General features: G+C 33.2%; 2 protein-coding genes across 2 annotated transcripts; one reads left to right on the top strand and one right to left on the bottom strand.

Annotated features, from left to right (window-relative positions):
* The first annotated feature begins 3,882 nt into the window (after positions 1 to 3,882).
* On the top strand, positions 3,883 to 4,769 carry LOC105172961 (glycine-rich protein 2-like). The gene has a single exon (XM_088885558.1). It carries the CDS (start codon positions 3,967 to 3,969, stop codon positions 4,558 to 4,560), a length of 594 nt encoding a protein of 197 aa, XP_088741684.1. The 5' UTR covers positions 3,883 to 3,966; the 3' UTR covers positions 4,561 to 4,769.
* Positions 4,770 to 7,041: 2,272 nt separating this feature from the next.
* On the bottom strand, positions 7,042 to 10,815 carry LOC105172962 (auxin transporter-like protein 2). The gene is made up of 8 exons (XM_011094585.3): positions 10,465 to 10,815; positions 10,185 to 10,370; positions 9,890 to 10,002; positions 9,602 to 9,785; positions 9,051 to 9,148; positions 7,969 to 8,176; positions 7,625 to 7,882; positions 7,042 to 7,551 (listed from the first exon to the last, which is right to left on the bottom strand). Exons 1-8 carry the CDS (start codon positions 10,630 to 10,632, stop codon positions 7,279 to 7,281), a joined length of 1,488 nt encoding a protein of 495 aa, XP_011092887.1. The 5' UTR covers positions 10,633 to 10,815; the 3' UTR covers positions 7,042 to 7,278.
* Positions 10,816 to 12,264: the final 1,449 nt, after the last annotated feature.

Here is a 12,264-nt window from a genome sequence, read left to right as displayed (position 1 = left end):
TAATCAAGCAAGACTAACAACAAAAAATTCACACGTCAAAACAAATTATCACACCAAATTGAGGCGATGATGATGGTGGAGGAGCACTCAAATCGGCCCAATATATTTATTTGCTCCGGATATGGATCCCCAACAGCTCGCCACCGCCATTCCTCTTCCTCTCTCGCCATGGGGGGCTAAAAACCGTATCTGCCATTTGTGCATAGGATGATCTCCATATGCTGGTATACGGTAAACGACCTAGTAAAGTGAAGTGGATGAGCGGGAGGGTAAATGGCCCACGAACTCGGAATTGCCGCTGAAATTTCAAAAAAGCCAACCAACAATATTTCAAAATATTTAAATTGCAATAACAGCACACTCCAGTGCCAAAAATAATGTGTATATATATTATTTTTATAAATTAAATACATATTTCTGTCCATTTTAAATTTTAAATTTTAGGGGGTATTTGTGATCCAAACCGTATTTTGAGCGTGATAAGTAGAATAGAATCGACCCAATATTTTCATATAATCAACTCTTATGATGCCTACCGTTTATTTTAGGAGTAATTATAATTTTTTCTCTTTTAGTCTAACTGTACGTAAATTCTACTGGTTTCAAAAATTAAATTTAATATCTATAAATTTTTTATTTGTCTAACAAATAAGTTTCTTCTTCAATCAAAATTCATTGAATATGATGATATTAATAAAAAGAGAATGAAAATTTATATTTATGTCCAATTAACTTATTATTCATTTACTACATATTGAATAATTTTTTTTATAATCATATTAGCGTTATATATTTTCATAAATTAATGCATATAAGGAAGTATAGATTCACCGTTGTAAAATAATTTAATCACAAAAAAATATTTAATTTATAAAAAATTAGTATAAATAAATTAAAAATAAATATCAATTTTTTTATTATTTATTTATTTTTTGTTATTGAATGTTCAACTTTACGAAGCAAAAGATTAATTTAATTCAACCATGGGTTACAACAGCCAATGGTGCGTAGCATAGCCATCCAATTTCCAAGGAGTTGAGCTAAACGAGGTAATTCGGTCTAACACTGGGAGGTGTTATTAGCTGGTAATGGATTGATTTTATATATTTAAATTAAATATTTAATTATGTGTTATATTAAAGTTTTAAAAATAAAACGAATATTTCATTTTATTGCATAATATATATTTGAAGAAATAAAATGGTAAATTATATTAATACCTCTGAATTATATCAAAATATACAAAAATTTATTGTTTTTATCGTAAAATTACAGCTACATCTCATGATATTATAGTTTAACTACATTTAGACTCTTCATTTAAAGTCAAAACTTACACAAATATTCTAAAATATATTATGTTAACACTCTTCAAAGACTATAGCAGTAATTTTATAAAAGACATTAAATATTTGTATAATTTAATCTGATCACAGAAAATGTAAATACAAATTACTCAAAATAAAAATGTCAATACAGCACGCTAATGACCTTGAGAAAAATCGAATTAAGAAAAATTCTCAAATCAAAACTCAAATACGTTTTTATGTTGGATGAGTGAAATAAAATACGAATACTTAAGGGGCTAAACTGCAAATTGGTTTCATGTAATATTACATATTTAATTAATTAAAAAAAAACAGATGGAAAATACAATAATGTGGGAATAAAGTTACGAAATAAATTATATTATTAATAATTTATAATTGTATGCAGAAATGGAAAACAGAAGAAAAAGAAATAATGTTGTAGAAAAGGCGGAAAAAGACGAAGAGAGCGTGGATGATGGATACGTCCCATCCCTCTTTTTTACATGCTTTGACTGTCAACTCACTCTTTGACTCATCATCTTACCTTCTACCTTTCCTTTTCCATTATTTACTACTTATTTTTATATAATTATGCATACTTTTTAATAATTTAAAAACTTATGTCTAGTTACTTAAAATTTATTTTTTATCTAATAAATAAATTTAATCATTAATCAAAATTCATTAAATTTAATTAAATAAAAATTTATTTAATTTTACTTGGCTTATTATTTATTTATTGCAGGTCAAATAAATTTCTTAATAATCAAATTACTCAAATACATTTTCACACGTTAATGCATGTAAAAAGATATACATTCACCATTATAAGGATAGTTTTGTCATAAGAGATTTGTTTGACCTGTAATAAGTTAATAATAAATCAATTAACAGTAAATATCAATTTTTATTCGATATTTCGTTAATATCAATAAAATTTAATGAATTGTTAATATCAATTTGTTTCTACAATATATTGGATGACAAGCTTGTTTGAAATCCACTTATGGTTGGTTTTGAAAATATTTTACATTTGTTAAAATATATATATTGATGCCCCCTAATTAGTTGAAAGCTCAGTTGATCAATTAGTAGGGATATAAGGCCCATAAATATACTTTCTAAATTGAAACAATATGTCTAACAAATATGTTCGTTTCAGTTGGACACATTATCATACAGTTGGATGGATACGTCATATAGTTTGTCGACGCATCAAAACACATCATACTAAAAGATATCACTTAGTCGCACAGGTTGGAAGTTATCCGAATGATAGTCAACTCAAAGAGTTTTCCAACGGTGTACGACACTTTGCAACCACCATATGAATCTACTCTGTACACACATATAAATAGAATCTTGTGCAGACATTTGGTAAGATTATTCCTTACTCTCAAACTCACTCAATCTCTCATTTATCTCTCGATTTTAGGTTGTTTTTAGCCTACATTTTGCACTTCGTACAAATATATATTCTTTATAATTATTTTATACCATTATTCTCACTTTAATTCAAAATTTATTTACTTTTTTTTTAATAAAATTATTATTAACTTAAATATTAGAGTGTTAACATTTATTTTATAGAATTAGTCCCTTCCGTGAAATTTCTTCAATCTTTGTGTTGCTACCAAAATTCTGATATGAGTCCAATATATCTAACACTATTTCTTTAAAAGACTGTAAATGTTAAATAATGGTCTATAGTGAATATTTTAGAAAGATTTTTAAAGAAGAACAAATGAAAATTGGCCTGGTTTTAGATATTTTCAATAAACTAATATTTTTAAACCATAAAGGATAATTTTTCACATTAAAAAGGAGAATTAATCAAGGGAAAAAATTGGGAACTAATTTAATAAAAAAATTTAATTTGAATCCAGTTTGTTCAGATCAAAACTATTTATATGATAAGTGTAATTAAGTATAATATATTTATTATGTAACTGATGTATAATTTTAAAAAAGTAACCGATCATATAAAAATATAATGTACTTATTATGTGATTGATTTTATCCAAATAGACTTGATTTGAATAAAAATATTTTTTTTAGAATTTGATACAGTGCATGAATTGAAGATTCTATATATTGAAGAAAGAAATTAATAAATAGGAGTTTAATAAGGAAAATAAGATAAAATAAAGACACGCTAATATCTCTTGTTTGGTTCATTAATTAGTAGGGAAAATAAAAAATATAAAATTAAGATAAAACCAAATTTTGATAATCAAGAATATATATATATATATATCACATAGTATTTTGAGGTAATAAAAATTAATAATCCAGCTAAGGAAAAACCTACGTTTTGGGGTAATAAAATTGACCATTCGTCTGTCCAAGCCCTAAATCCAACGGCCAAACGAAAGTCGATCTACCAATCCCTGTTCGTCGGATTTCCTGGATAAACACCAGCCGTCGCTTTGATTCCCTAAAATGCTTAATCAGGAAATTAGAAGAAAGAAAAAACCCGGACCCCACTTTGGAATTCGCCATCAATTGATTCAAAAATCAAATCCGCTTACGTGGCAGCCCGCGACGCAAACATTTTATATATAGTCATTCGAAGGGTACAAGCCTCCAAAGCAGAGAGAGAGAGAGAGTAGAGAGAGAGAGAGAGAGATCAGCGAAAGGTTAGGGTTCTGTGTCAATGGCGGAGAGTGATGTGAAGAGGGGGACTGTTAAGTGGTTTCATGATCAGAAGGGTTTTGGGTTTATAACTCCTGATGATGGAAGTGAGGATATCTTCGTTCACCAATCAGCTATTAAATCTGAGGGTTTCCGAAGTCTCGGTGAAGGAGAGACCGTGGAGTTCGTGGTGGAATACTCCGATGATGGTCGGCTAAAGGCGGCGAATGTGACGGGGCCTGATGGTGCCCCTGTGCAAGGCAGCACCCGCGGATCTTACGGCGGGAGAGGCGGCGGCAGCGGCAGCGGCGGAGGTGGATTTAACGGAGGTAGCAGGGGTGGCGGCCGTTCTTATGGAGGTGGGGGTTATGGCGGAGGCGGAGGTGGATACGGAGGCGGTGGCGGATACGGAGGAGGTGGAGGCGGATATGGAGGAGGTGGAGGGAGTGGCTGCTTTAAGTGTGGTGATACAGGGCATATGGCCAGGGAATGTCCTCAGGGTGGCGGTGGAGGTGGTGGAAGATACGGCGGCGGCGGCGGCGGCGGTGGTGGGGGTTGTTATAAGTGTGGGGAAGAAGGACACTTTGCTCGTGACTGCCCCAACGCGGAACGCTGAGCTACTCTGGTGTCGGTGATGCTTGTTTACATGTTTATCAGGTGTTTGTGATGTTTATCGGCTGGGTTATGTGGTTTTGCTATTAAAGGGTTTTCTGAGATGGTGAACCATTTTACATTTACTCTTCTCTGCCTTTGTCTTGTTGCGCTGTGGTCGCCTTTTTTCCTTAGGGTTTTTAAATTTTATAATGAAGATGATGTTGCTATGAACTCCTGCTACTATGTGATTAGGTCCGTCCAGTTCTGTTGATAAGTGTATACATGTATATGGATATACATGTTGTCTGCTTAGTATCTTTCTTGAATGATCTTGAATGAGTTCCTACCCTGTCCATTATTCTCAGATCAATATCACCAGAAGATTTTGCACACACATTATTAAGGATGAGAGGATCCATGAATTCAATTCATGTTGGGAAAAAAGACATTTATAGCCTGATGGGCTGTCACTATCTACAAGAAAGTAGTAACTCTGCTGCTTTATACTATTACTATTTCCCAACAAAGAGTGGGTGGGGGCCATAGGTTTCAGGAAAAGTGTCAAATATCTTTCTCTACTTTTATGAACTGTGTATCACTATTCTCTCTCAATTATTTCAAAAGTACCTTTTCTTTTTCCTCTTCTTTGAGATATTTTTTTTTATCATTGATGGGCTGTTGTTTTATAACTGTAAGGTTAATTTGGGTAATTAACTCCTCCTGGGATAAATATCAATGGTAATTATTACCAGTGACTGACCATTTATTTTGAATATAATGTTATATTTGTTTTTTTTAGATAAAGAAAACAGTTAAAACTATTCGCAAAATAATGATTTAAGTCTGTAAAAATAATTGGACAAAGGTTGTCATGTTCAAGAGAATGTTTTCTGTTTGGAAAAGGGAAAATGTCATAAAATAGTTAAGACAAGAGCAAAACAGTAGGACCTGTTTGTTTGCAAGGAATCAAATATGATATTCCGGATAAAATCGCATGGAATTTAATGGTTTGAAATGATATTACGATGTATTTATTTGGAAAATTAATCAAAGTTTTTAAGAAATGTTTTGGTGTGCTACATATTAGAAAAGAATGAAAATTATATTTAAATAAATCTACAAAAATGTCCATGGTACATAGATGGATATTTTTATATATTCTCATTTATATATACAAATATAATATATGTATGCATTTATGTTTGTGGAAATATATATTATATTACTATAATAAAATAGCGTATTGTGAAATATATTTCCATTAGCAGATTCTCAAAGGAAAATAAATACTATCACAATATCAAGATTTGATATTTCCGGATTTTCTACTCATATTCCTAATTTTTGAGATTTTGTTTATTTTTAATGAATTTTATCTAATAGATTATTTGTTATAAGTAAGCAAATTTTAAGGTGCTAAATATAATTTTTCAAATCAATAGAAGCCTACGTATAATTATATTAAAACTCAAGAAAAAAGAATGTAAAATTATTCCTTAATATTATCTATCCAAATAGAAAAGTGTGATACTTAGCTATTAAATTTTCAAACAAAAAAAAAAGGTAAAAATATAATTTTGATCTAGTCTTTTTATGGGTGGTGTCACTTTTGGCATATGGTCATTTCAAAGTAACGATTAAGGAGAGTAATCTTAGAAAAGTGTTAATTTAAATTCAATTTATCCTAATTTGTTTGGAATTTGTGATGTGGGTCGCACTTGACCTATTTAAATTTTAATTAAAAAGACAAGAATGAGTGCAGTTGTCATAGCCCTCTCTATTTATGGACTAGCAACATTGCATCACCCCTGCAGTGTTTTTGGTTTGAGCAATGCAGAGTCAACCTATTTCTATATGTGGGCGATGGATCCAAATCGGGGCGACGCCGTAGCCGTTCATTTCTGGACTTGGGAGACATTGCGTAGATCAAATCGGTAAATAATTTCCAAATTTTTAAGATCAGTGCACTGTATATGATGATTTAGGCCAAATTGGACTAAAATTGACACTTCTTGAATTGTTTTTAATTGCTATTTCAAAATGAGTTGAACCACAAATACTAGCATTCCTAAAAAATTGAATGAAAATATAAAAAGAAAAAGTTATCATTCCCTATCAAACAAACAGAGTATTAATTCTTTTATTTATTTATTTTTGGATATCGTATCAATTCAATCCTCATATAATATTTATAATATATAGAATAAATTAAAAGGAAAAAATGGAGAATTTATAATTTTTTTACTGAGTTGAGCTATTGTTATTTTAGCATTTGTTTTTGTTTTTCTTTAAGAGGAAGAGAAAGATATATTGGATTCAATTTTCTATTCTAAACTTTATTGCATTTTTTATTTCATTTAATAGATATATATATATATATATAGAGATTATGTTATTTATTTTATTTTTAAAAAAAAGTTTTACAGACGAAATATATATATATATATCGAATAAAATAAAAGATGAAATCCGAAGAAATATGGTGGTAACGAGGAGAAGCATAAATAGCAAATTACTAACTGCATTGCAGGACCATATCTTTTAATAATTAACTAAATATGAAAGCTCTAATCTAAATTACAAATTCCAGGATTTTTGTTTAAGAGATGCGCAAAAATTGATTTGTGATGCACCCAACCCATGAATTCCATCCGCTTCTACCTTTCTAATCCAACTTCTCTCTTCTGCCGGTGAAGTAAAATTAGAGCGCTACCCACTCATTAACCAATTAGAGTAAAGCTCAAGGGTGGTGAATACGTGGCGGCGGAGACGGAGACGGAGACGGAAGAGGAGCGGTGGCGTTGGCGGCCAGGTGCGGCGAAGACGGAGGAAGTGGGCATTGGTAACACTTAGTGAAAAGCCCAAATGTGTCAATTTGGTGGATGAAGTTAGTGACGCTGGCCCATCCACCAAACCCGAACCCAACAATCAGAACCCACACAACTACGAATATGTTGATCACATAGGCGCCCACCCACCTTCCAAAGTACTTGGGGGGCTGCTCCACGGCGTTCTGCAACAAAGAGATAAAAAATTTGGATTTGAAAGAAAGAGCAAATGAGAGGCAAAGGTGGTTGTTTCATTACCTCTCGGGCTGCAGCTGATCTGAAGGTGAAAATGTGGGCTAAAGCAGGAATAATGTAAACTGTGAAGCTGACAAGAAGCGAACCGACAGTGGAGTTGATGGGGCCGAAGAATGGGAAGATGATGGCCAGGAACCATATTGGCACCACCACGGGCAACCTCGCTGCCGCACGCTTGCACAAGCTCTTGCATTCATGCATGCCGATCGCCTTTTCCCACACAAAATACAACGGCGTGCATGCGAACCCAAAAGTTATAAACTGCATGCATGCGCATATAATAATTTAATTAATTAAGACCATCAAACTTATTGTAACATAGTAGAGGGGTATGAATGTAATTGTACCTGGTGGATGAGCATCAAAATGACAGCCATGTCCCTGAAGGGGGATCTTGGGAGGAGGGAAAATGCATTGGAGTGGTTGAGGAGCAAATCTCCAAAAGCCCAGTAGACTGCGGCTGCAGATGGAAGTGTCAGCGTCAACACATAGAGCGTGGCCAGTAAGTATATTGCCTTGAACTTTTGTGGCTTCCACATCGCGTGCATGATCTCTCTGCCCAACACCAAACATTACTTCTTCATCAAACCCACACATATACATATATAATTATAATGGATTTTTGTATAATTTGTTTTATTTATAAATATTCTTTTGTTATTTATAAAATTACATATACTCTTTTACAATTAATAATTTTTCAATAAATAACCCATCGTGGCATTTCATTGTGAAAATATATAATTTTCAAACAATAAAAAAATATTTATAATTATAATAAATTTTAGCAGAGCTCGTTATAATTTCCCCATATATCTAATTAATATTCAACTACCAGACATTCAATTCAATACTCCACTAAACAATTAATAAATCCCGACATTATTGCTATAACAACTAATGTTTGAGTTCGAATTTCACTATCACATTAAATATAACAGTAACGGTATATGCACTCGTTGTATGATTAATTCGAATTTCAATTTTCTTTTGTTTTTGTTTTGCATAAAGTGAAAAAAGGGGGAGAAAGATATCTACCTTTCTCCTATACATGGAAAAGGAAATTAAAAAAGAAAAGGTTTTGTGCTGCCGAGAAAGTGCGACTTTCTCCAGAAGCACGCCTGAGGAATGACACTATTTGAATTTGGAAGAAAAGGACTTGGCATATAGAGCTCTTTCACTATACAAGGAAACAGAAAAGATTGATCGCTAGATCGGACGGTGAGATCATGTCATTGTCGTGGATATTGGTGAAGGTTAAGTCCCTTTCAAAGAAAAAGGAATAAACAAAATTAAAGCTAGGGAATGTAATTTACTGAACTACCCTGGCCCTGAGCTGAGAAAGACCTAACCATCCATGACTTGGACAAAATAATTAAACAACGTAAACGACACGAAAATTACGTGATGAGGGGAGGGGATGTCTTACACAGTAACGGCATGTCCCCCGAATGTGTAGAGAATGTTTGTGGCTCCTGTGAAGTATAGCACCAACTTGGTTGGACCCGAGTGCTTCACATCCTCTACCTGTGTCATTAATTACGACACACTTCATTTAATTACAATTAATTAATAGTTAATGTGGACATCTTTGACTAATTATACGAATCTTGACTCTCTCCATTTGATTCATCATCAACAACCAAAATTGGACACATCTTTGGTCGTCCTTTCACATGTTCATCACAAGATTTGATTGTCCGTTCAAATTTAGTATTAACATTATTATAACAAACGAATCTTTCATTCAACTTTAATAGATAAAAATATAGCAACATTGGAATATCATAACATATACGCCATGATTGATTAATGTAAAGATCATCTTGTGTTTAAATTTGTAAGAGTAGAAATTAAAAAAATTCTAACTCAAATGGAGTTTGACTGGGATCTGAATTAATTACACAACAAGTGCAATAGGTGTATAGTTTAAAAGAATGATGCATCTAAGTAAAAATTTTCCTAGAAATAAAAAAGTACCTGGCCGTGGAGTAGGGATGCAATAGTGAGGTACCAAGCAGTATAAGTGGTCATTAGCAAGCCAAGAAAAGACCATATTCTGTAATTATGGAAAGATGGGATGAAGACTGTGGTAGCACAACATGCCCCGAATATGTATGTCCAAGTTCTCTTGTCCAAATTGTCATTTATGTAATATATATTGCTGCAATAATATCAAACACACACACGGAAGAATTAAAAAAAAAAACCAAAGAAATAGTTTATATGTATGGTGAAATTGAAATGCTGTGGGTAGGTAGTAGGTACCTAGCACAGGCAATGAGTTGGATGACGGATCCAAAGAGAAGAAAAGTGCAGTTAAATGCCAAACCCACGTTCCTCCAGTGTTTTCCGAGGAGCCCATCAAGAACTTCAAACCACTGCTTAATTAATTACGAATTAGACAAATTAAAACAACAATTTTACTTAATTAAAGAAGAATGGTCAGAAGAGAAACCCCATGTGAGAAACAACGTTAATTACTGCACTATTCTTGTCTTATTATTACATATACATGTATGTATGTTTGGTTGGTGTGTAGAGTATATAGAAATAAATTAACCTGAATGACATGGTTCCTGAAATCAACTTTCTCTCTTTCTTTTCTGGTTCTGTACTCCACATAGAGTATGCTAATGAGGTAGGCCGTCCAACTCCCCATCAAACCGTAGAACAGCTGAAATGCAATCCCTGATACCATTCCCAGTTGAGAAAACGAGTATGGCAATGTCAGCAGCACTTGAGCCACCTGAAGGCATCATATACAACATTTGATCGATCAAACAATATTGTTAGAGAGAGAAAGACAGGTAGCTGTTGATTTGAGAAAGAGAGAGATAGACCTGGTTAGAAGCGCAGCTGAACCAGGCATCATAGGCTGAGCCACCATGCCAAAAGAGCTTTGATACTTTAGACTTGATATCTCGTGATTTCCCTTCACTCTCCATCTCCACATAGTTTCCCACGATAACAGTCTCCACCACCTTGTCAGACCCCGCCGCAGCCGCCATATGTATCCTCCCTCTGTAGTGTGTGTTTCTTGCACCAAGCTGCAATTTACATATATGTATGTATGTATGCGTGTTTATTTATATAGGAAGGAAGGGGAGTATTGGAATGAATCGAAAAGAGCGACTTTGGGAAGAGCAGAAATCCGCTTTTGTTTTTGGTGTAATTAAGGGCGGGTGGTAGTGCTACGCTGCTCTGCTTGTCTTGTTGTGAAGGGAATTTATTAGTTTAGTTTAATGGATAATTATTGAAGCGTGAGAGGGGTGTCCGGTCCGCACGCTTCTCCTTCTCCACTTCCAATACTAGTCTCTAATTATTATTATTATTACACCCTCACCCTTCTCCATATTTTCATATTTTCAATAAAATTTTATTTCTAATAACAACAAGTTTCATAAATTTGAGTAATTAAAAAATGATATATAGTTATTTGAAGAGAGTGTAGGACAGGAGACAAGGGTGGGTAATAATAATAATAAGGGAGGAATGTGGAAATTATGAAAAAGCAGACCAAATGATTGCAGGCAAAGGGGCGTGGTCGCTTTGTAAGAAGAAGAAAGTTACTTTTCTCACATGCCCCAAAATTTGGCTAAGTCCCTTTCTCCCAATACCCCAATTACCCAAAACTCTCTTCTTTTCTTTTTAAACTTCAAAACGCCACCCTTATCTTTTTACTATTATTTAATTCATTATTTTAAATTACTGTAATAAATAATTATTAAATTAAATATACAAATTATTCACAATTTATATTCCAGTGATATTTGATGAACGTATTTGAGGGAGGAAAAGTAGAACATAGGGTAAAAATGTCATTTCCACAAGAGAATGATGAAAAAGAGAGGGTTAATTACTTTTTTTATTATTAAAAAAACTTAAAATATAATTTATATAACAATTTTATGTCGAGTTGCGGATGCGATCCACGACACTTTTACATAATTGAACAGACATGTTATACGAGGACGACACGAAATGTGCCTTATTTTTTTGTCACCCCAGTATCAGTACTAATGCAGTATGTGAAAGTTTGGATTTTGTGCCACCTCACGGCGTGCACCTGTATTTTTACAATCAACATGTCAGAATGCATCATTGGAGTTTTAAAAGGAGCTCGCCGTCTACCGTTGACACTTTACAGCAACAGTTGAGATGACACTTCAACGTAATGTCCCTTATTTTCATGAGAGGTTTACAAAAAGTAGTGTAATATTGACCAATAATCAACCTGGACGAATTTTGAATACAAGATATTCACACGTTGACAATAAAATTCTGTTGAGCATACGGTAACAAAATACTATCAATTTCAACAGTCCGTCTCGATTGTTATAGAACGTCAAAATGGACATTGACTCAATACCCATGTTGTCAAAATTGCGAACCAAGAATGTTTATACGGAAAGTGGACTCAATTTGCCATCCCTAGCAGACACACTCAAAAAGTATGTGCTGCATACATAATTAATGTTGCATCAATGGTGAAAAATTATTATAATTTAATGGTTTACAAAAATACGCATTCTACGTTATTTGAACATATGCATTCTGAAGATTATTGAGATGTTCTGGAATTTGAGCTGATCCACGATATTACTATTCGTATCTCTACACGCCCTGGTTGAAACCAAACA

The sequence above is a fragment of the Sesamum indicum genome, linkage group LG10, assembly GCF_026168435.1.
Source record: "Sesamum indicum cultivar Baizhima isolate 11 linkage group LG10, ASM2616843v1, whole genome shotgun sequence".
Classification (NCBI taxonomy): domain Eukaryota; kingdom Viridiplantae; phylum Streptophyta; class Magnoliopsida; order Lamiales; family Pedaliaceae; genus Sesamum; species Sesamum indicum.
This window is presented reverse-complemented; position numbering and strand designations above follow the sequence as displayed.

Bases quoted from the DNA above. Each gene is read 5' to 3' on its own strand.
- LOC105172961 (XM_088885558.1), top strand. From the start codon at position 3,967: ATGGCGGAGAGTGATGTGAAGAGGGGGACTGTTAAGTGGTTTCATGAT.
- LOC105172962 (XM_011094585.3), bottom strand. From the start codon at position 10,632: ATGGCGGCTGCGGCGGGGTCTGACAAGGTGGTGGAGACTGTTATCGTG. The intron at 8,177-9,050 runs GTAAGACATCCC...GGTGTTGGGCAG, and splicing joins GGGGGACATGCCGTTACTGT to AGAGATCATGCACGCGATGT. The intron at 7,883-7,968 runs GTACAATTACAT...GCATGCATGCAG, and splicing joins TTTTGATGCTCATCCACCAG to TTTATAACTTTTGGGTTCGC.